Source organism: Hemiscyllium ocellatum, chromosome 17 (assembly GCF_020745735.1).
Source record: "Hemiscyllium ocellatum isolate sHemOce1 chromosome 17, sHemOce1.pat.X.cur, whole genome shotgun sequence".
Taxonomy (NCBI): Eukaryota; Metazoa; Chordata; class Chondrichthyes; order Orectolobiformes; family Hemiscylliidae; genus Hemiscyllium; species Hemiscyllium ocellatum.
The window spans coordinates 40,446,238-40,471,795 of NC_083417.1; the positions used below are offsets into that span (position 1 = coordinate 40,446,238).

The 25,558-nt window shown below is 40.0% G+C and overlaps 1 protein-coding gene across 1 annotated transcript in view; it reads right to left on the bottom strand.

The window, feature by feature from the left end:
- The window catches only part of itfg1 (integrin alpha FG-GAP repeat containing 1), a 245,573-nt gene that overhangs the window by 21,606 nt on the left and 198,409 nt on the right, over window positions 1–25,558 (bottom strand). Inside the window, exon 14 of the mRNA XM_060837695.1 lies at window positions 10,589–10,667. Coding sequence (XP_060693678.1) covers window positions 10,589–10,667 — 79 coding nt within the window. The remainder of the gene's footprint in view (window positions 1–10,588; window positions 10,668–25,558) is intronic.

Genomic DNA, 25,558 nt, shown 5'->3' on the forward strand with positions numbered 1-25,558 from the left:
CAGTACTCATGCAGTCATCATGAACCTCTGTGCATTGTTCTCTTTTCTTAAATCAACCTAACTGAATGCCTTAACAAGGTCTTTTGGTACTGCCTATCCTGGCTGATCTGCAACCCTTCTTGCTATTCCACTCAGAACAAGGTCCTACTCATCCAATCTTCACCTTGACCCAACTCCAGCTCTGCTTATTGAATTGTTTTGCCCATGCTTATCTTGTAACGCTTCAAATTAATGTGTTTGGACAATGTTTTCAATTATTTCGCTTATGGTACATTTTCCATTTATAAACCATATTGCAACATTTTCCAAACTTGCCTCAAGTAGACATATAAAGTGCAAATTGTGGTATTTGCCTATACTGAGCAGAACAAAATCAAAGCAGGGCTAGGTGGACCCAAGGACTTGCATGAAACTCTTACCATATTAATAGGTAAATACTTTACGTTTGAATTTTATGATCCTTAATGCAATAAAGTAAAACTATTTGCAATTATTGTGATAAGATTGAATGCTGAACAAATTGACAAAAGATGAAAAGGACAAAGCCAAGGATATATTTTAAGCAATGTTTGCCTGAGAAAATATTTTTGACAAACAAGGATATGGTCATTAAGGGATTATCATCAACATGTCTGTAGCAACTACTCACACATAAATAAAGAAGGGAGCTTGCTGTACCAAAATACTGCAGTCTTCCCAATGGTGAATGAACAAGACCCAAAGATTTTGAGAAAAAAATAGAATTATACAAGATTCAGCTAAATTAAACTATTCACTGACACAAAATGCACAACAGAACATCTCAAAATTTTTTAAAATGGCAGTCCTTATGTAAACAAAAGAAAAAATCAATCTGGTACCATGCAATGTTTTAATTGAACTCCATGTAGTAATATTGCAATAAACAACAAGAGGGTATCTTAGTTGTAATTTTTCAGTGCTCCATCATCTTAGTGTTTGACATGTTGGTGCTCTCTGTCTCTGTTCTGTAGATTCTATCTGACAAAGGTTTTGTGTAGGTGTTCTTTCAACCCACTCTCATCTGCAACTCTACAGTTATCCCTGCTGGTGCACTGCTTTCTTGCAGCAGCTTTTGTGCACAATTAGAGCTCCAGGTCTGTTCTGCAGAATGAGTCACCATACAGCAATCCTGGATCTTGAAAACAGACTGTGTTTGTCTCCAGACCAGGCAACAAAGTAAAAAAAAAGCAATGCAATCTAAAATGTGCAACAGACGCTTAGGTACATGTAAAATGAATTTTAATCCCAGTGTCACATCAACCACAAAAACTTCTTTGAGACATGGACTGGGGCTGGGAGAAAGGGGGCGGGGGAGGGGAATTGGTGAAGAGCCAGGACAAAGAAGAAAAATGGAGGAGATTGTTATTCAGCTGTAGATTTAGTAACACTCATTTATCTTTAGCAAAGCCCTACATTAATTCTCTGTGATACTCATTGGAAGAACTGCAAGGATCTGTCCTTATTAGTGCAATACACTATTCAAGGAGAAAGTGAGGACTGCAGATGCTGGAGATCAGAGCTGAAAATGTGTTGCTGGAAAAGCGCAGGTCAGGCAGCATCCAAGGAGCAGGTGAATCGACGTTTCGGGCATGAGCCCTCCTTCAGGAATGAGGAAAGTGTGCCATGTAGGCTAAGATAAAAGGGAGGGAGGAGGGACTTGGGGAGGGGCATTGGAAATGCGATTGGTGGAAGGAGGTTAAGGTGAGGGTGATAGGCCGGAGTGGGGGTGGGGGCGGAGAAGTCAGGAGGAAGTTTGCAGGTTAGGAAGGTGGTGCTGAGTTCGAGGGTTGGGACTGAGACAAGGTGGGGGGAGGGGAAATGAGGAAACTGGAGAAATCTGAGTTCATCCCTTGTGGTTGGAGGGTTCCCAGGCAGAAGATGAGGCGCTCTTCCTCCAGCCGTCGTGTTGCAATGGTCTGGCAATGGAGGAGTCCAAGGACCTGCATACCTGCATGTTCTTGGTGGAGTGGGAGGGAGAGTTGAAGTGCTGAGCCACGGGGCGGTGGGGTTGGTTGGTCCGGGTGTCCCAGGAGGTGTTCTCTGAAACGTTCCGCAAGTAGGCGACCTGTCTCCCCAATATAGAGGTGGCCACATCGGGTGCAGCGGATACAGTAAATGATGTGCGTGGAGGTGCAGTTGAAGTTGTAGCGGATATGGAAGGATCCCTTGGGGCCTTGGAGGGAAGTAAGGGGGGGGAAGGTGTGGGCACAAGTTTTGCATTTCTTGTGGTTGCAGGGGAAGGTGCCGGGAGTGGAGGTTGGGTTGGTGGGAGGTGTGGACCTGACGAGGGAGTCATGGAGGGAGTGGTCTTTTCAGAACACTGATAGAGGAGGGAAGGGAAATATAAGTGTTCCTATCAGCATTCCGAAAAGCCTTCCCTATCAGCGTTCCAAAAAGACCACTCCCTCCGTGACTCCCTCGTCAGGTCCACACCCCCCACCAATGCAACCTCCACTCCCGGCACCTTCCCCTGCAACCGCAAGAAATGCAAAACTTGCGCCCACACCTCCCCCCTTACTTCCCTCCAAGGCCCCAAGGGATCCTTCCATATCCACCATAAATTCACCTGCACCTCCACACACATCATTTACTGCATCCACTGCACCCGATGTGGCCTCCTCTATATTGGGGAGACAGGTCGCCTACTTGCGGAACGTTTCACAGAACACTTCTGGGACACCTGGACCAACCAATCCAACCACCCCGTGGCTCAACACTTCAACTCCCCCTCCCACTCCACCAAGGACATGCAGGTCCTTGGACTCCTCCATTGCCAGACCGTTGCAACACGATGGCTGGAGGAAGAGCGCCTCATCTTCTGCTTGGGAACCCTCCAACCACAAGGGATGAACTCAGATTTCTCCAGTTTCCTCATTTCCCCTCCTCCCACCTTGTCTCAGTCCCAACCCTCAAACTCAGCACCACATTCCTAACCTGCAATCTTCTTCCTGACCTCTCCGCCCCCACCCCTACTCCGGCCTATCACCCTCACCTTAACCTCCTTCCACCTATCGCATTTCCAACGCCCCTCCCCCAAGTCCCTCCTCCCTACCGATTATCTTAGCCTGCTTGGCACACTTTCCTCATTCCTGAAGAAGGGCTCATGCCCGAAACACCAATTCCCCTGCTCCTTGGATGCTGCCTGACCTGCTGCGCTTTTCCAGCAACACATTTTAAGCAATGCACTATTCTGCTTTGCACTAACTCCTGAATTAGGTCTATCAGTTTCCAGTGCTCTTTCTGCTTAATTATCAGTAAACAATTCACACTTACCAATAATGAATCGTGCTTAACATCCTTTCTCCCATTGATCTATATTATCAATACCCACTTGCAACTTCCTTTGCCCTTGTAAATAATTAATCATATCATTTCTTTTGATGTTAACTTCAAATTTGGAACTGCTTTCTCTGGCTCAGAACCTACCCAATTGGTACAGTATGTAAAATGAACTGTAATAGTCCTAGAAATTAAATTTTAGAGACACTGCAATATATTTTGTCACTCTGTAAATAATGTCCAAATTTGTTTCCTTTCCTCTAATCAATATTTAGCAAGGTTTTCTAAACTTGCCCAAATTCCACAGCTGATAATCTTCTCACATAATTTCCTTCATGGTACCTTGTCATAGGTTTTATTGAAGTTCATCCATTGCAGTTCTTCCATACAAGTCAGATATCTAGTCAGGGTGTTCTAACATTAGTCCATCGTTCCTGTCTTTAAATGCAAGTTAGATACTCCTAACTATTTTCTCCTTATTTAGATACACAGTTTTAAAAATTCCAGTGAAGGATTAAGAATTTCTAAATTTCCCCACTAAAGATGTGAAGCTCTCTGGTCGGAAATTGTTTGTTTGGCTCCTCTCATTTAAGAACAAGAGCAACAGTGACAACTTGCCAGTCCTCTGACACACATCCACACTTAACAGGGTCCCGAATTATAACTATTAGGTTGTCTGCAATTTTCTCTGTTAACTTAGTCACGACCTTACAATGTAGTTCATCAAACCCTGTCATTTTGCATTCCTTTAGCTTAAGACAAACAGGAAGTGCTGGAAAAAGGTAAATAAGCCTGGGCTCACCTATTTCAAAGAAAAGTCATATTCAATTCAATAAATTAACTCTGTTTCCCTCTTTATTATGCTGCCAGATTTATACCTTCTTTTCCTCAGCACTTTTTTTGGTTCAGATTTCAAGTATCTACAGTATTTTCCCTTTACTTCCCTTTATTTAAATTTGTCTTTTAAGTATCATTTGCCTCATTCTAAACTGATCCCTGGCACAACCATCTTCAGCTACTTCATCAAGAGCATTCATCATAAGATCAGAAGTAGTGATGTTTGATGATTATAGTGTAACATTTAGAACCATTCACGACTCCTCAGTTACTGAAGCAGACTATCTCCAAATACAGTAAGACCAGGGCAATTTGCAGGCTTGGGCTGACAAGTGGCAAGAAACATTGGGCCAAAGGATGACTATCTCCAACAAGTCAGAATCTAACCATCACCCTTCACATCCAATGGCATTAGCACTGACAATTTCATTGACCATAAGCTGAACTAGTCTAACCGTACTAGTAAAACAGAGAACTGTGGTGATACAAAAGACAAAGAATTGCGGAAATCCGAATCAAAAGCAAGAATTTCTTGAGAAACCCAGCAGGTCTGGAAGCATCTGTGGAGAGAACGTAGAGGTGAATGTTTTGGGTTAAGTGTCCCTTCTTGATAACTGTAGTAGGGGAGAAGCAGTGAATGATTGGAGGAGATGGAACATAGTGAAAGACAAGGAGATAGATAATGGTGAGCCATGGAGAAAGAAAGACTGCTTTGGAGTGGCACGGTGGCTCAGTGGTTAGCACTGCTGCCTCACAATGCCAGGAACTCGGGTTCAATTCCTGCCTCGGGCGACTGTCTGTGTGGAGTTTGCACATTCTCTGTGTCTGCGTGGGTTTCCTCCGGGTGCTCCGGTTTCCTCCCACAGTCCAAAGATGTGCATATCAGGTGAATTGGCCATGCTAAATTGTCCATAGTGTTAGGTGCATTAGTCAGAGGGAAATGGGAGGATTGGTGTGCACTTGTTGGGCCAAATGGCCTCTTGCCACACTGCAGAGAATCTAACCTAACAACTTGCTTTTATGCTTTCACTGGCAATGATGTGATCATAAAAATGCTCAGAAGAAAGTTATTTAACATAGCTATGTATCGGCATTTTAACTGTTAATACATTTGTGCTCTTATTTTGAGAGCATCCTTAGTATAAGACAAAGCCAAAGTTTGGACAATTCCATCATCCAGTCAGTTTTATGACACCAGCTGATGGTATTACTGGCTGAAACCTGGCGTGATAGATCACATTTTGTTTCCCCATTGATTTTAACAAGATGCTCTTTCATTTAAACACAGACACTTAATACAGTCAAACAGCATGGAAACAGACCCTTTGGTCCAACTCATCCATGCCGGCCATGTTCCCAAACAAAACTAGTCCCACCTTCCTGTGTTGGCTCATATCCCTCCAAACCTTTCCTATTCATGCACTTTTACAAACTTCTTTTAAATATTCTAACTGTACCTGAATCCACACTTCCTTTGGCAGTTCATTCCACACACTAACCACTCTCTGTGTAAAAACAATTTCCCTCATGCCCTTTTTAAATCTTTCTCCTCTCACCCTGAAAATATGCTCCCTAGTTTGAATTCCTCATCTTAGGAAAAAGACATTTGCTGTCACCTTATCTATGCTCCTCATGAATTTATAAACCTCGAGAAGGTCACCCCTCAACCTTCTACGTTTCAGTAAAAAAGAATTCCCAACCTATCCGGCCTATGTTTATAACTCAAACCCTCCACTCCCAGCAACATTCTGCTAAATCTTTTCTCCAGTTTAATAATATCTTTCTGATAACAGGGTGACCAGAACTGCACACAGCTCTGACAGGTCTCACCAATGTCCTGCACAACCTCATTATACACCCCAACTCCTATACTCCAAGGTCTGAGCATGCTAAGTACTTTATTAACCATCGTGTATGATGCAAATTTCAAAAAAGTTATATACCTGAACCCCTATGTCACTCTGTTCTACAATGCTACTGTACAAATCCTTCCTTTGTTTGTTTTACCAAGCTTATCTAAATTAAACTCCAACAGCAACTCCTCAGTCCATTGACCCAAGTGATCAAGATCTCTTGTAATCTTGGATAATCATCTTCACTGTTCACTGTATCACCAATCTTGGTGTCATCTGCAAACTTACTAACCAAGTCTCCTATATTCTCACACATATATATAAATGACAAATAAAAGTGGACCCAGTAACAAGTCCTTTGGAACACTGCAGGTCATAGGCCTCCAGTCTGAAAAACAATCCTCTGCCATCAACCTCTGTCTTCTTTATATCCAATTGGCAAACTCACTCTGAATCTCATGTGATCTAACTTTACTAATTAGTCTACCATGCAGAACCAAGCCATTATCAAGGACTTTAGTAAAGTCCAAGTAAACAATTGTCTACCACTCTGCTCTTATCAATCCTTTTGGTTACTTCCTCAAAAAACTCGAATCTAGTTTGTGAGCCACTATATCCCTCTCTAAATGCATGTAAATCCTAAATTTCAGAATCACTCCAACAACTTATCCACCACTAGTCTATAGTTCCCAGGATTCTCCTTACAGCCTTTCTTAAATAAAGGCACAACAGTAGCCACCCTCCAGTCCTCTAGCACCTCACCCATGGTTACAGAATAACAGAAATGGATTTAATAATAAAACTGAAGCCTATAACAAAACTGAAAACAAAACAGAATAATAAAATTTTGTACATATAATACAAATTTAAAGATTTCAAAACACACGGTAAAATACAATCTCATTAATCCTAAAAGTCCTCCTTTACAGTACTCAAACATCACAGAGAATTTCTTTATTTTTCAAATCTGAAAGGCTTAATTTAACTGTTCCTTCAATTCCACATCTTGAAAGTCTGATTACCTTCTTCCTGGAGCCTTTTTACAACTGAGCTTAGATTTTCTCAGCCTCAAATAATCTCTTCGGTTTTATAACCAAACACTGCCAATCTGAAATTTTTTTGATAAACTGCTTACACTGATGCAATCTCTTTCCTAACAATCCTAAAATAACCTCCCTTTCTCAGGAGCAACACTTTTATCCATCTAAGTTCAATTAAGCTTTCTACAAACTGCCTCAACTGAAACAAAAAAGCTTTTTTCCGAGTCATGGGTGATTTTCCTCAGCCTAATATTTTTCCGAATCTTTCCATCTGCGGGCTACACCATTGATTTTGTTCAGTATAAATTCTCCCAATGAAATCAAAATCCAATCTTCAGGAAGTCTCCAACACTGTTTTAAAATCAGCAGAGCTATAAAAATACTCAACTTATTGAGCTCTTTCTGACACACAAGTTTGAAACTCAAAAATATGAATTCAATTATAATAAATATTGATAAATCACACACTTCACATCACATTTGCAAGAATTTATTTTTGTTATTACATGTTGGAGATGTTGCAAGATTTGTGAGAAGATTCCTATGATCACTTTTTTTTAAAACAAACTTGAACAATTTGGTTTTAAATGTATTTCATGAGCTTCATAAAACTAGAAATTGGAGGAAATCTTGCTATTGTTTATAACTTTTTCTTATTGTTTACGGGATGAGAGTGTCAGTGGCTAGGTCAGTATTTATTACCCTTCCTTAGTTGCCCAGGAAAAGGTGCCAGTGAGCTGTCTTCTTGATGTGCTGCACCCATTGGAGTGCTGGGATTATTGGGAGTCCACAGTTATAGGAAGAGAGCTCCTGAATTTTGACCGAGCAACTGTGAAGGAATGGCGATATAATTCTATGATCGTACAGCGCGTGGCTTTGTGAGGAGCCTGCAGCTATTTGTGTTCCTTTGTATGTGTTGTTCTTGTCCTTCTAGAGGGTACAGGTTCTGAGCTTGGAAGATACTGTCAGAGAAGCTTTGCTGAGTTACTGCAGTGCATCTCGATCACATAGTGCTGCCACAGGTGATGAAGGGAATAAATGTTGAAGGTAAATGGAATCCCATTTCTCAGTGCTTGGCCCATAGCCTATACTGGTATTGCATTTTAAGTGTTCAACGAAATAATCCTTAAAAATTGCTCCTCAATTGTGGAATAAATTTGTGTTTTCACAGCTCAACAAAGTAAAGTAACTTAAAATAAAAATCTAAGAACAATTAAAATTTGAAAAAAATGTACAGAAGTATATTTTTAGTGTAAAATAAATTGGCAGTAATTAGGAATTATTACATCATTCAAAATTCAACTAATTTTGATGTGGAAGCCCAAAGTTTTCCTGGCACCTTTTGTGGGTAGCTAATGTTAAGTGCTGCAAATATCACAGATTTCTACGTTTCATTGATGAGTTTATCAGTAAGGAAGCAGTTTAGCAAATGTATGGGGTAGTTACATACATCAGATAATGAATTCCTGACTTTGCCTTTGTGTGTGAAGGCCATAATTCCTTTTTACTCATAATAACTAAGTGCTCACTGTTATTATGATCACAAATTCAGGCTATGACATTAATTCATAGAGCTGTAATACACAAACTTGTTATGTGTCAAAAACAACCACACCTCTTCAGCCTAGTCAAAGCAAACTAAATCACTTTGTGGTAGCTCTGAAAGTTAGATATATTCTCATATGTCTGCCGTCTGCACCATTACATATTATTATAGCGAGTAAGGAAAATATTCTCTTTTCCAGGGTTTCCTCCTCAAATACAACTGCAATTTCTTCTATGTTCCCTGTGCTGAATTCTCTGACATTTAAACCAGGTAATTTCATAGCAGACAATGGTACTGTGGGATTGCCTTTAAATATATAGCTTCAAAACACCACACACCATTTTTACTAGTTATGCATTATTATGAGAAATATGCTTTTAAAGTCAGGAATAATGACATTGCTTCGATAGAATTTAGTTCACTATTAGAATAACATTGTTGCCTGAAACTGTTCAAAGAGCAGGAAAAGTTTAGGAGACAAAATCTGCAGAACATAAACTCAATGATAATTTTCAGTTCAAGAATTTCAATTCACATTTATTTTATTTTAATTTGTAGTTTGAAGCTAACTCAGCTTAAAGGATAACAGTAAGAAAACAAAACTTGATATGAGTGAAAACATCATGGATTAACTAGAATTCATAAAACAGAATCATAGTGTGGAAACAGGCCCTCAGCCCAGCAAGTCCACATCTACCCTCCAAACAGCATCCCACCCAGACCTGTTCCCCTATTACTCTACATTTACCCCTGATTAATGCAGGAGAAAGTGAGGACTGAGATGCTGGAGATCACAACTGAGAGAGTGTTGTGCTAGAAAAGCACAGCAGGAACGACCTAATGAAGGGCTTATGTCCGAAACGTCGATTCTCCTGGTCCTCAGATGCTGCCTGACCCGCTTTGCTTTTCCAGCACCACCTTCGCGACCCTGACTAATGCACCTAACCTACACATCCCTGAACACTATGGGCAATTTCACATGGCCAATCCACCTAACCTGCACATCTTTGGATTGTGGGAGCAAACTGGAGTATCCGGAGGAAACCCACGCAGACACTGGGAGAATGTGCAAACTCCACACAGTCGCCAGAGGATGGAATTGAATCCAGGTCACTGTGAGGCAGCAGCACTAACCACTGAACCACAGTGCCACCCCACAGTTTAGAAGGAGTGGTATGTGGCGAATGTATCTTTGGAAAATAAATTGTCTGAGCAAAATAAGAGAGCTACTATAGGGGTTAACACACATATAACATTTACTTGAACAACAAAGTCTTGTTGTTAGTTAAGGAAGGTAACGATGGACATTAGAGTGCGCTGGAAGAGAACACAGGAAAATCAAGACAAAATCAGGAGATAGGTTAGGCAGGTAGACTTTATAACAAGAAAGAAATAATTACTGTTTTTTCAAACAGTACAGTTCACAGTATTGTGGCTGCAACATATTTTGTGACTGAGCACATAAGTTGTGAAATAAGCTTAAAAGCTGTTGCACTTTGGTGGCCTGCCTTGTGCAGCTTGGACTTTGGACACCAGATGTGAACTGCTGCATTTAAAAGTTCCATCCAGCAAGCTGACATGGATGTGAATGCTTAGTGTTTGCATGTTTATTATGATTTGATACATGAACTTAAGGCAGAACCAACTTTGTTGTAAATAAAATATTGAAATTACAGATATAAGAATCACAGATCGATTAATTAATAAGATGAACCAGAGTAGTCACATCTAACACTGAATTTGAAATTGAGTCATGTAAAATCTCTGTTGAGTGAGGGATTGTTAAAATTGAATGACTATATTTTATTGAGGGCTATTCAGAAACCATTCCTGGTTGCTATTTGGTAGACTTAGTTCCAAATGCAATACCTTATTGAAGTACCTCAGTCATACCAGTTCAATTCATCTTTATTCCTTTTAAGCAATTTGAAAAAAATATTTCTGGCAAGCACATTAGTGAAAATAAACTGCAAAAATAAGTTACATTAGACCCAAATTTTAACTTTACCTACCTGATGCATTTTTAAGATACCCATTTGCATCTGCAGTTGTGTACATGATATATGGCCCAGGCTGATTCACACCAAACGGCTACAGGAAGAAAAACAAATAAGTTTACACACTTTGCACATATAACGTAGCAAATAATGCTTTAAACAAGTGAAATCTGAGCAACTGATCAAATTTCTTCTTATCAAGAGAAAGCACTTAATCCCATTGGGTTGTGTTAGGTGCTTGTACCATCAGCAACTTGAAACATTTTTTTCCAATTTTCCTTAAATGAAATAACCTGTTCCGATAATCTGTATAAAGAAAAACTTCCTAAAACCTTCCTCACTCAATAATTTTAAATAACTTCTGCAGTCAGACGAAACATACAGGGCCTGGGGGAAGACCACTCTTGAAATACTATGTGCAGTTTTGATCTCCCCTTTTTAAAAGAAAACGATGCTCTGGCCATGGAAGGACTGCAACAAACATTCACTTGACTGACTCTTGGGATGACAGAACTGATGTGTGCAGAGCAAATGGATCAGTTAGGACTATATTCACTGGATTTTAGAAGAATAAAGGGGGATCTCATAGAAAGCTTTAAAATTCTGACAGGGCTAGACAAGGAAAACATAGGAATTATGTTCTTGATGAATGGGGAGTCATTTTAAGAACATAAGATATAATGGCAGGAGAGAACCAGTTAACACATTGAACCTGTTCAATATTCAATGCTGCTAACTCTGCTTTCTCACCAGTATTTTTCACTACCCTGAGAGATCAAAAATCTCTCATTGAGCCTTGAATATACTCAACAGCTGAGCATCCACAACACTCAAAAATTGATAAATGCTATGTGAAAGATTTTCTCCTAATCTCAGGTCAAAATGAATGACCTCCTGAGACTGTGCCTGATTTCTCTTCAAGGGGAAATAAGAAGTCAGTGAACCACCCTGTCAAGCGTCCTCAGAATCATGTACATTTCAGTGAGATCTAAAGTCCAGAACCTCTCATCACAGGGCAACTTTTATTTCATTACAGGAAGCAATTCAGTTGATGTTGTACTGCCTCCATTGTAATTAAATCATTTCATAAATATGAAAACCAAAACTGCACAATATTCTATGATTCGTCCCACCAAAGCCTCATACAAGCATTGCTCCCTTTTTCTCATATTTCCAATTCTCTTGCAATAACAGCTAACATGTCACTTGGCTTCCTAATTGCTTTCCCCTCTCACCCTAAACCCTCTAGTTCTGGACTCCCCGGGAAAAAACTTTGTCTATTTATCCTATCCATGCCCCTCATAGTTTTGTACACCTCTATAAGGTCACCCCTCAGCCTCTGACGCTCCAGGGAAAACAGCCCCAGCCTGTTCAGCTTCTCCCTGTAGCTCAGATCCTCCAAACCTGGCAACATCCTTGTAAATCTTTCCTGAACCCTTTCAAGCTTCACAACAACTTTCTGATAAGAAGGAGACCAGAATTGCATGGAATATTCCAACAGTGGCCTAACCAATGTCATGTACAGCCGAAACATGACCTCCCAACTCCTGTACTCAATACTCTGACCAATAAAGGAAAGCATACCAAACACCTTCTTCACTACCCTATCTACGTGCAACTCCACTTTCAAGGGGCTATGAACCTGCACTCCAAGGTCTCTTTGTTCAGCAACACTCCCTAGGGTCTTAGCATTAAGTGTATATGTCCTGCTAAGATTTGCATTCCCAAAATGCAGCACTTCGCATTTATCTGAATTAAACTCCATCTGCCACTTCTCAGCCCATTGGCCCATCTGGTCAAAATCCTGTTGTAATCTGAGGTAACCCTCTTCGCAGTCCACTACACCTCCAATTTTGGTGTCATCTGCAAACTTACGAACTGTACCTCTTATACTCGCATCCAAATCATTTATGTAAATGACAAAAAGTAGAGGACCCAGCACCGATCCTTGTGGCACCCCACTGGTCACAGGCCTCCAGTCTGAAAAACAACTCTCCACCATCACCTTCTGTCTTCTACCTTTGAGCCAGTTCTGTATCCAAATGGCTAGTCCTCCCTATATCCCATGGGATCTAACCTTGCTAATCAGTCTCCCATGGGGAACCTTGTTAAATGCCTTACTGAAGTCCATATAAATCACATCTACTGCTTTGTCCTCATCAATCTTCTTTGTTATTTCTTCAAAAAACTCAATCAAGTTTGTGAGACATGATTGCCCACGCACAAAGCCATGCTGACTCTCCCGAATCAGTCCTTGCCTTTCCAAATACATGTACATCCTGTCCCTCGGGATTCTTTCCAACAACTTGCCCACTACCGAAGTCAGGCTCACTGGTCTATAGTTCCCTGGCTTGTCTTTGCCACCCTTCTTAAACAGTGGCACCACGTTTGCCAACTCCCAGTCCTCCGGCACCTCAGCTGTGACTATCGATAATACAAATATCTCAGCAAGAGGCCCAGCAATCACTTCCCTAGCTTCCCACAGAGTTCTCGGGTACACCTGATCAGGTCCTGGGGATTTATCCACCTTTAACCGTTTCAAGACATCCAGCACTTTCTCCTCTGTAATCTGGACATTTTGCAAGATGTCACCATCTATTTCCCTACAGTCTGTATTTTCCATATCCTTTTCCACAGTAAATACTGATGCAAAATATTCATTTAGTAGCTTACTCTCAGTCTCTTCATCTAGCTCATTCATAGAGATTCAAAATAACTGAAGCCACAGCACTGATGCCTGTGGCACCCTGCTAATTATAGCCCATCAACTTGAAAATTATCTGTTTATGCCAGCTCTTTGTTAACAATTCCTACCACATCAAACCCATACCTTAAGCATTAAGCTTTTGTACAGCACCCTGTCAAGTGTCTGTTGGAAATGCAAGATTATTACATCTAATGGCTCCTTTTATCTAACCCAGAGCTGTATGGTCAACAAATTCTAATAAAATTGTCAAACACAATTTCCTTTTTGGAAAACCATATTGGACTGTCCAATCATTCTATGATTTTCCAAATGTATAATTATGACTTAAGAAACAATCCCAGCATTTTCCTGATAACTAAAGTCAGATTAATTGGCAGCAATGTTTTACTTGCTTATTTCCATATGTGAGAAATATTCTAGAACCCAAGAAATTTTGGAAAACCTTGGCGATTTAACAGACTTTAATTTCTTCACTACTTTTTCTTCTATGGAAATTAATTAGTACAAGATCCTCACTCTTGTTGAGCACATATAGATAAAGTCTATTTTTAATGTAATTGTTGTTCAAAATTGGGAAACCAAAAGTTATTTGTGCAATGTCTTTTCTTCACAATGCCACTTCTTCACTCCTCATGATAACTTATCCTGCTTCTATCTCCATCATTTATGTGAGCTACACTCATTTTTAAATACTTATGAATATTTTTGACCTTTTATTATTATCATTACCTATCTACCACCCAGCTGCTGGTGCGACTGGACATGTTGGGCTTTTGCCTGAAATGTCGATTTTCCTACTTAGATGCTGCCTGACCTGCTGTGCTTTTCCAGCACCACTCAAATCTAGACTCTGATTTCCAGCATCTGCAGTCATCACTTTTGCCAAGAACCTATAATAAAATCTAGCCTGCCAAATCTAGCCTTTAAAATATGCAGTAAACATGATCAATCACTGAAAGCCATATCAGGTAGAATTTCTCGAACAATGTAAGTTTATTACAACAAAGAAATTAAGGAAAAGTCCAAGCTCTGCTAAAATTCAAAGAAGAAGAAAGTCTCATTCTCTTTTCTGGTATTATCTGTTATAGAGTTTAAACCCAGAGAAAGTATTCCTCTATGCCAAATATTTAAGTTTGACATTATTGATTCTATCCAATTTTTCCTGTGACCTGTAATTTTTTCTTACATGGTATACTAGCAACATTTGAAAGTTTAGAATTTCTCAGCTTTTAAAAACGTGCAAACTGCACAAACTAAATTTTATGATTGAACTAACTGTGCTTTTCCAGATTTGTTCTATACTTCATATAAGGGAAAGGCAAGAAAGACCAGCTATATTATTTGAACAATGCATAGTTTCTTGGTTCATTGGCTGATTTTTATTCCTTTTTCTAGACATCCTAGAAATAGATGCTTTGGCCTTCCATTCCTATGCCAACCAACAAACACCAAGTATACTAATCCCATTTACATGCACTTGATCTCTAGCCTAATATGCCTTGGGATTTTAAATTCTCAATGTTGCAAAGACATCTGCCTCCAACACCCTCTGAGCATGTTCTGTATTTTTACCACGCTATAGGTGAAAAAAAAACTCTCCTTTTTCATGGCCTTCTTTCTTGTCTTCATTGGTTTGGTATAGAGTATAAAAATTGGCAAGTCATATTGCAGCTGTACAGAACTTTAATTAGACCACATTTGGAATACTGAATACAGTACTGGTCACCACACTAACAAAAGGATGAGAAGCCATTGGAGAGGGTACAGTAAAGGTTTTGCAGGATGTTGCCTTGTTTGGAAGGTATTAGCAAAGAGGAGAGATTGCATAAACTTGACATGTTTTTAATTTGAATTTTAGGGGCTGAGGGGCGACCTGATAGAAGTTTACAAAATTATAACAGGCATGGATAGAATGGATAGTCAGAGTCTTTTGCCAGGGTAGAAATATCAATTATGTGGGGAGATCGGTTTAAGGTAAAAGGGGGAAAGTTTAACGGAGATGTATGAGGCAAGTTCTTTTTTAAACAAAGGGTGGTAAATGCCTGGAAAGTGCTGCCAAAGGAGGTGGTAGAAGCAGGTATCATAGCAATATTTAAGAGGCATCTTGACAGATACAGGAATAGGGAATTGAAGGATATGGACCGCATAGAGGCAAATGTTTTTAGTTTAGAACGGTGTCATATGATAGTGCAGACTTGGTGGGCTGAAGGGCCAGTTCCTTTATTGTAGTATTCTTATTCTTTGTCCTTTTCTAGTAGACACTATAGATGGTTCTGACCCCAGTCAGGCTTCTTTTAAGGTGCCCTAAAAATCTTCTAATCTGAGGCCTTTCTGAGCTAAAATAAATCTTTGATTAGTCTGAAATAAAAGCAAATTAATGCCATTCAATAAGTAATTTCCCATCAATGCTCTGGCAGACCCTGTTCTCTGATATATGCGTTTTAGGTCACTATTATGAAGGACTGTCTGACCTAATTATATATTAAAAACTCTTTCCAAAAGTAACCCACCCATATGGCAATACTTTAAAATCCAAACACTAAAAATTATACAAATCATACAACTTGCATCACATCATATTCTTGGCTAGTTTTCTTTGTTGAATTTACAATATAGCACTTTAAGGCTTTTTTTCTCTGATAATGCATTAAAATCAGCACAAAGTAGCCCTGTGTACAAAATAAACATTCTTCATCATCTACTGAATTCTAGTCATTTCAGATTTTAAAAAAAAACTGTTTAAACCAAAACACACAGAAGGTCAAATCATTTTAAATCCATTTTCTGATCATTAAGACAACTTTCCAGACTTTCACTACTATGCAGTGTTTTCCATGGAGATTAGTTTTGGCAGGCTGCTGTCTATGACCAGGTAAGCATCAGTAGGTTTCTAGTGACTCATTTACTATAGACAAATTTTAGTAGTACTGTTCCAGAACAGATTCAACACTGGCATCCAACTGACAATGTGGAAAATCACCTCATCAGTCTATTCTCGATTATCAAGGATGCATTCAATCCAGTGTGGTATCAGTGAGTTCTAGCAAAATTAGAAATGATGGGATTGGAGACATACCCGGCACATATCAGTCATCTCAGCTTCAGGACATCTCTGCAGGTGTTCCTCAGGGTAGTGTCCTTGACCAAACCATCTTCAGCCGCTTTGTCAATGTCCTTCCCTCCATCACAAGGTCAGACTCAGGGATATTCGCCGATGATTGCACAATGTTCAGCACTATTTGTGACTCCTCAGATACTAAAGCAGTCCAGGTTCAAACGCAACAAGACCTGGACAATATTCGGCTTTGGCAAACAAGCTGCAAGTAACATTTGCATCACACAAATGTCAATGACAATATCCAATAAGAGACAGCTGAGCCATGGCCCCTTGACAGTGAATGGCATTATCGTCACTGAATTCCCCCCACTATCAACATCCTGGTGCCTATCATTGCCCAGAAACTCAACTGGACTAACCATATAAATACAGTGGCTACAAGAGCATGTCAGAGGCTAACCTACCTCCTAACTCCCCAAAACCTGTTCACACTTTACCAGAGGGTAAAAAATGAGGTCTGCAGATGCTGGAGATCACAGCTGAAAATGTGTTGCTGGTTAAAGCACAGCAGGTTAGGCAGCATCCAAGGAACAGGAAATTCGACGTTTCGGGCATAAGCCCTTCATCAGGAATGAGGAGAGTGTGCCAAGGAGGCCAAGATAAAAGGTAGGGAGGAGGGACTTGGGGGAGGGGCGGTGGAGATGTGATAGGTGGAAGGAGGTCAAGGTGAGGGTGATAGGCCGGATTGGGGTGGGGGCGGAGAGGTCAGGAAGAAGATTTCAGGTTAGGAGGGCGGTGCTGAGTTGAGGGAACCGACTGAGACAAGGTGGGGGGAGGGGAAATGAGGAAACTGGAGAAATCTGAGTTCATTCCTTGTGGTTGGAGGGTTCCGCTGCACCCGATGTGGCCTCCTCTATATTGGAGAGACGGGCCGCTTACTTGCGGAATGCTTCAGAGAACACCTCTGGGACGCCCGGACCAACCAACCCAACCACCCCGTGGCTCAACACTTTAACTCTCCCTCCCACTCCACCGAGGACATGCAGGTCCTTGGACTCCTCCACCGGCAGAACATAACAACACGACGGCTGGAGGAGGAGCGCCTCATCTTCCGCCTGGGAACCCTCCAACCACAAGGAATGAACTCAGATTTCTCCAGTTTCCTCATTTCCCCTCCCCCCACCTTGTCTCAGTCGGTTCCCTCAACTCAGCACCGCCCTCCTAACCTGCAATCTTCTTCCTGACCTCTCCGCCCCCACCCCACTCCGGCCTATCACCCTCACCTTGACCTCCTTCCACCTATCGCATCTCCATCGCCCCTCCCCCAAGTCCCTCCTCCCTACCCTTTATCTTGGCCTGCTTGGCACACTCTCCTCATTCCTGATGAAGGGCTTATGCCCGAAACGTCGAATTTCCTATTCCTTGGATGCTGCCTAACCTGCTGTGCTTTAACCAGCAACACATTTTCAGCCACACTTTACCAGATACAAGCCAGGAGCATTACAGAAGACTGTCCACTTGCTTGGATGAGTGCAGTTTCAGCTACGCTTAAGAACCTTGACACCATCCAGAACAAAGCAATCTGATCGATTGGCACAACACCCACATGAATCCACTCCCTTCACTAGTGGCACTAGATAGCAGCAGTGTGTACTATCTACAGGGCGCACTGCAGAATTTTACCAAAGGTCCTTAGATGGCATCTTCCAAACCCCTGACTAATTCATTCTAGAAGGACATGGCCAGCAGTCATATGGGGACACCACGATATATAATTTCCCCTCCAAGCCACTTAACATCCTGACTTGGAAATACATCACCATTCCTTCACTGTTGCTGCATCAGAATCCTGGAATTATTTCCCTAATGGTATTGTGCGTTGACCTACCGACAGGAACTGCAGTGGTTCAAGGAGGCAGCTTGCCATCATTTTCTCAACTAGAGGTGTGCAATATATGCTGGACAGTCTGCGACACCTACGCCTCACAAGAGAATTAAAACAAAGTTTGCATTCTATCTACGTTGGAAAATCCAACCCTCAGCTTACATGGACTCAAGTACAAGATCAATGTTCAATCAATTTTATACTGGTCAGTTTAAACATATTACATTAAAGTATATTCCTGCATTTTACTTTGAATATTCCACTAAATCTCATTATATCAAAAAAGTTAATACATTGAATTCAGCTACTGGACTCTTCTACTTCTGTGAAAATAAAGTAAGAGTTCAGTGAAGCTTTGCAGAACAAAGTGAATGCCTGCAGGAATTCATATAATTTATCATGCTTATTGTGCATAGCATGAATATAAAATTGCAGATGATATTGATGTTGTTGGTGGTAGGAGTCAGAGGATGAGTGGTAGAACTAATAACCCAAGAATGGTATCAAAACACGAGAAGATACAAGTAGGTGCAGACTGGGTAGATAAGTGACAAATACAATTTAATATAGTGAAGTATGACTCAGCTCATCTTTCATGTAAAAACAGGGAGGAATAAGAGGATGAAGGAAAAAAACATCTGGGAACACAAAGTAAGGAGACGATGTTCAATTTATATACAACCTTTGAGATCTCATTTGAGGGTACTATCTGCAGTTCTGAACTCTGCACTACAAAAATTTCGAAGCACTTAAGAAAATGTAGAAAACAATGTTTACAAGATCTGGAGATCTCGTTAAAAAGATAAAAGTTAAAAAATACACAACACCAGGTTATAGTCCAACAAGTTTAATTGGAAGTACACTAGCTTTCGGAGTGCCGCTCCTTCATCAAGTGGTTGTGGACCACCAATTGTGTGCTTCCAATTAAACTTGTTGGACTATAATCTGGTGTTGTGAGATTTTTAAATGCTTACAAGGATGGCATCAGCATTAAGAGTATGTAACAATAAGGAAATATTGAGCAGTCCTGGTTTCTTTCCTTTCGGAAGAGAAGGCTATAAGGAGAAATGCTGGAAATGTTGAAAATTAGGAAAGGAAACATTAAATGTGGAGAAACTTGTAAGCAAGTCCATAACAGGAGAGCATAAATATAAGACAGCCAGTAATTCATGAAAGAGAGAACTGAATAGAATTTTGATTTTTTTAGAAACCACAAAATGGCAAGAATGTGGAATTTTCTACCATGCTGAATGACTGAAACAAATACAAGAAAGAAAGGAATACAATGACAGCATAGGAAATGATATTTAGAATCCAAAGATGCTTGTGTGCAGTACAAGCAGCACTAGTACACACAATGGCTGAACAGTATATTTTTCTGCAGTAGATTCCAATTATATTCAGGATTCATTAACTCAGTTGGCTAGAGGTCTTATAATACGGTGATAGCATCCCAATTTTTGAGCCAGAAACCATGGGTTCGACTCCCATGCCAGGACCTGCTGTCATGAAAGGCACTCAATGTATCTCAGCAAGTTGATGAAAAGCCTGTAAATTCTTCCAACAAGGGGAGGCAGTAACAGCAGTAAAGTCTCCTTGTTAGCCATCCTACAAAAGGCAGGACAACCCACTGCAACACTTTGTTCATAAGCATAGATCAATTCAATGGAAGTCCATGGGTCAACCTCAAAAAAAAAGAGGAAGAGTGAAAAGACAGATAGACAGACAGTTAAGGTGGATAGATAGGCAGAGTATATTATTCAATTATGTAAACAGCACAGGTATTGTCTCTGTACGAGCAGTGTTAGTTTATAGAGACTGACCTTCTTGCCTTGTGAAATATAGCTAACTACAGTTAATAAATTATTGATACTAGATATACATTCAGCATTTTTAGCTTTAAAAGAAATGAGTATCATTTACATGAAATATGATCTATCAAGTCAGGATTCAGTCAGAGATCTGGTCGGTTTGCTGGTCTTCTTGTCTTCACCTCAATTAAGTTCAACCAGGAAAGGCCTCAGATGGCTCACCTGCCCCATTGTCAATTGAGGACCAAGAGTATCCAATTAATGTCCAGTTAAGCACCTCATCCTGTCGTTGCTAGTATTAAACTAATGGTGAGAGTGCAGGGCACATCCTGTGGGAATATAGCAATCAAACCCATGAAGAATACTTGTGAGACCTTGCTCAAAGGCACTAAGTACTGAGACCCAATGTCCTTGTTTCTGGTCGCTTTGCCCCACCTCAAAATTCTCCTCCTGCTGTCAAACATGTACAAAACTCTTGGATGATGTACCAATACCAGCTCTCACCTCCATGATACATTTCTGTTCAATTATACTCTCTGATTGGCTGGCAGCTCTGGGTGTGTGTGACATGTAACCCTCCTCAGTCCTTAGTGCTGGGGAAGATTTGCTGCTACCTGAGTAGGCATTATTTGATTGGCCCTCTTTAAAACAGCTGCATAGGACTCTCACCTCTCTCCAACCAGGAGGTGAGATTTCAGCTGCATCCAGAAAATTCACCTCTTAATTTCTGTCAACCCCTCCTTTCTCCAAGAACTAAGATTTCCCTGGCTTGTATGGAAAAGATAAATGTTTAGTTCAGTACTCTAAATTGTAATTTTGATAATATGAAACACTTGTTTTAAGGATCAATTAATACAGAACAGTAATGCCTTGTTGACTTTGCTTTTCCCCAAGTCATGGTTACAGCTGGTTGACATGAGGCAAAATATTTGTAACACACACTGAACCAGTATTGTTGCTGCACCAAATGTTCTTAAGCATTTTACAAACTTCTAAATGAATTACTAAATATTAAAATCCTTTGCTCTGGTTTAACAGCATTTTATGAAGATTTTTGGTCTACTCCTAAATACACTGGATCACCTGGACACAATATGTAATTGAAGATCAGGAGGAACTAAACAGAGTGTGCTGAAGGACCCTATAAATTTTGTTCCAGTATATAAGGGGAAGTGACGGTTCTTTTCCTGATATATAGAGTGACCTACCAAAAGTTTACAGTATTTGTTAAGTTCTGGGAATCCAGCATGTCTGGGTACAGGGCTAGGAAAGTTTCCCCATTAATCTTTCTTTCAGTTTTCAGACATTTCAGGATCTTCATAAAAACTGCTGTTGTTTCTCTCATGATAAAATTGGAAAACAGTTTTAAAGAAAGTTCTAGCTTCTTTTCAAATTGAATTCAAGAAACTCATCCTCCCTTTTCCTTGCAGTTATTTCTCTTTATTTCAGTAATTTGCCACAGCCAGGACATATTCCTAGAGCCAGACAGAATCTGACAGCTACAGATACTTATTTCATTCTTTCTTTTCAAATCTTGAATTACTTCATTCAACTAATTTTTGAAATCAATCACTACCTTTCAATTGGTTTGCTACTATTAACAAACATCAGGATGATGAGAATGCAGCTTGTCAAACTGCTCCTGAAAACCTGAATGTATTAAGGTTCCTATTCATAGATTTTCTGACCAAAGATATTACTTCTTGGACATTTTTCATAATAAGTAAAAAAGTGTCCAATGATGAACTATGCAAAGGAAAGACATTATTACACTATTTTTCTTTGAAAAATATTTATACTAGTTTACATCTTTCCCAACACATGCTAAGTTGGCAACAGCTATTGATTTAATGGCAAAAACCATCAGCATTGTCTGAATGGTGTAACATTGAACCCCAGAAGGTATCTTTACCAACTGCAGCAGTTTAAATACTGGATTGTCTCGGAAGTCTTAATTCTGCTTTATTTTTTAGATTCCCTACAGTGTGGAAACAGGCCCTTCGGCCCAACAAGTCCACACCGACCCTCCGAAGAGTAACACACACAGATCCAATTCTCGCTGACTAATGCACTTAACACTATTGGGTAATTTAGCATGGCCAATTCATCTAACCTGCACAATCTTTGGATTGTGGGAGGAAACCGGAGGGAACCCAGCAGACGCAGGGTGAATGTGCAAACTCCATACAGACAGTCGTCCAAGGCTGGAATCAAACCTGGGACCCTGGCACTATGAGGCAGCCAACTCTAAATACTCCATACAGAACTCAAATACACAGTAGGAAATATTATTCCATCACCTGATATAGAAGTTAATGAGAATGATGAAGAAAGTTCCTGACTACCAAAAAGAATTGTCAGTGAAACTCAATACGGATACGACAAGGTCCTTCAAAAGAAAGATTGTGCCTTTGGCTCATCCATCTTCCACTCTGCCAATGTTCAGCTAGGTCATGGAGGACATAGCAAACACCATGGAGACAGAGTTTGGCAAATACAGGACCGCTTCTCCTCAGTGGTCGGGTCATGGGGACTTCACCTTCAGTAGGTCAATTACCTGTTCAATAATTGCACTTGAGGATGCATGGGAATGAGCTCCACACATGAGTAATTAGTCATGGCTTCTGGGAGCACCCCTTGTAACCCATTAGCCAACCCTGGAAATGATATGGGAGAATAAATATTTACAGCATTTTAGAAAGTAAACACCACAACTACTCTCTGGATAGCAAACACATGCCTGCAAGAATAATCACCAGTGATCTCACACAAGGTGAATACTAAAGGAGTTAAAATCCCTTCCTGTTCAGGAATCTGCGTGCCAGGTGAGTGCAACCAATTGGCCCTTAGACATGACAAAACTAGCAAAGGATGTAAATCTCATGGCTCAGACAGCATGGCTCTTTGGATCCATGGTGAATTGCACAAGGTTATGTACTTTCCTAAAAAGGGTGCCTGTGAATTCATCATGCACTAGTTGGTGACTGATTGGGAGATGCCACCTAACCTCCCAGTTGTGCTTTGAAAGGAACTGGTTGCGAAGAAATAAATTCTGCTGTGATATTTAGTGCCAGGACATAGCACTGCATTCTAAGCCATGTTTCTGCAGATGACAACATTTTCACCATCCTGCCTGTCTTCGACAGCAATTATGTAGTGAACAAGGTTCCCTGCCTTGCGTGGGCAGATTTATTGCTCTGGACAGGCTATATCTCTTAGGAAGTCATGATCTCACAATACAACAGTCTGGTAATACCTGTTCTGATTTAGTTAGCTAATGAAATAGTGTCCTGAGTGTGCTGCATTCCTTGTACCTTGTGAGGGTTATTGTACTAATATACATTTTGAATCAGTCTGCTAATGAAGTAGTCTAAGACAGAAGCTTGAAGCAGCATGTATACACCAGAGTGTCTAGAAAAATATCTACCTCAACAGGTACATGCCTCACATATGAGAGTCAGGTCTTTGAAGATATATTTCTTTTGCTTACTGCTAACAGCAATGCAGAATCTGCAAATGTAATTCCAATGAAATGCGGTAAGGCAAAAACTTTAGTCGGTTGCCAGAAATCTAAATTTTGGCCTCCCATGCAATTACATTCCACCTTCCACATTTCTACCCAGGCAGAACTAGGATATTCTGTCTTCAATATTCACATATTTTAGAGAATGATTTATTAATATGTGAAAGGGAATGTAAAATTACTTGCTCTTGCCAGTAATTTTTTTCTTCATTAGTCCCTGCAATACAAATTTCATGATCAAAATAATTGACCTGCTATCAGTGTGGGCATAGTTTGCTGTCCAAGTTGCCTTGGGTTTCCCAATGTTTTAATACACCTGCATCTCCCCAAGATACACAGAATTGAGACATTTAGAACAGCATGACACTGTCATACTTACATGAAAAATGCCCACTAAACATTAACAAAAAAATTGGAGTTGTTGATTCCAGTGTAAAACTTTTGTTTAGTAATTGAAACTTATTACAGAACTTAACCATTGTGTGTAGAGAATCATTCGTCACAGTCTGTGCGGAGTTTGCATGTTCTACCCGTGTCTGCGTGAATTTTTGTCGGGTGCTCTGGTCTTTTCCCACAGTCCAAAGATGTGCAAGTTAGGTGGACTGGCCATGCTAAATTACCCATAGTGCTCAGGGATGTGTAGGTTAGGTGTGTTAGAAATGAGAAGTACAGAGTTATAGGGGTAGGAGATTGGATCTTCTGAGGGTGGGATGGTCTTCTGAGGGTTGGTGTGGACTTGTTGGGCTGAACGATCTATTTCCTGTGGGGATATTTCCTCTATACTGTGGGGACTCTACAAAATATAAAGAAAAGTTGAAGTGGAAGTGACTCCTGTCACAGAGCAGTTTGCAATTCTGAGCACTGTCCATCACTAAAGATGTGCAGGACCAAAACAATCTGCAAAGAAAACAAAACTTAAATCCCAAATATGAATAGGATAGCCTTCTATAGTATACCATATCCATATTGCAGGAACACGAGTCAATTTATTTGGTTCTTCCTACTCAAAGTAAGTTTCAGTATTGACTAGGTTATTATCAAGCATCCTGTATAAACAATAAGTTAATGATTAACAGCTTTCTGGAACTCATCCAATGTATCCAACTGCTGACACATTTAATTCATTGCATCTACATGAATTGCTTTCTCACTAGCTAATTAGAATTAAGTTACAAATGGACAGATCTGCAATCCCATGAAAACACAGGACTCCACAGTTTGCTTCAGTTTAAATGCTATATAAGATGTCTCACGACGTTAGTTTACTAGCTGCTTTAGAATCTTCAATAGAATGGTGTGAAAATAATCTATTCCACTGTTAATTTCTACCAAGCTACAAGTAAATGCAAGACAATTGTAATCCTATTGAAAATGAACAAAGAAAATTGCCACGTGTTAAAATATAGCTGATGACAATGATACTGACAATGCAGCTAAAATCCTTTGGTTGCTAAGACAAGTTTACTTCACAAAATTTTGTAGAAGTTGAATAATGCCATATGTGCATTAATTTCACTCAATACCCTTAAAATCACAAAAAAAAAAGTGCCCAAGTTTGGATTCAGATGTGCATCACTGGTCAGTGGATATCATGGAAGGTATTTAGAAAGCAAACTGTGACTTATCTGAATATAGAGACAATATTTCAAAAAAGGGAAATAAAGATTGGTTCTATTATAGCTTATGCAAAGACAGTTTGGAAGATGGTAAAATTCAGAACACAGTTTATATAAAATCTTTGATATAATAAAGACTGATTTTGGAAAAACAAACATAGATAAACTTAATAATTGTGTGGTTAATGCCCAGTTTGAGGATTGCTAAAATTATCACCTCAAATGTTTGCTCCCTATACTTCATATAATCTTTAAACAAAGTTGACAAGGAAAATGTAAACATTTGCATGATAAATTGTGCTCCATTAGTGTATCCATTTTAACAATGATCATAAGCACGACATTTAAATTTTTTATTGCCTATAATGAATCAAATGACAATTGT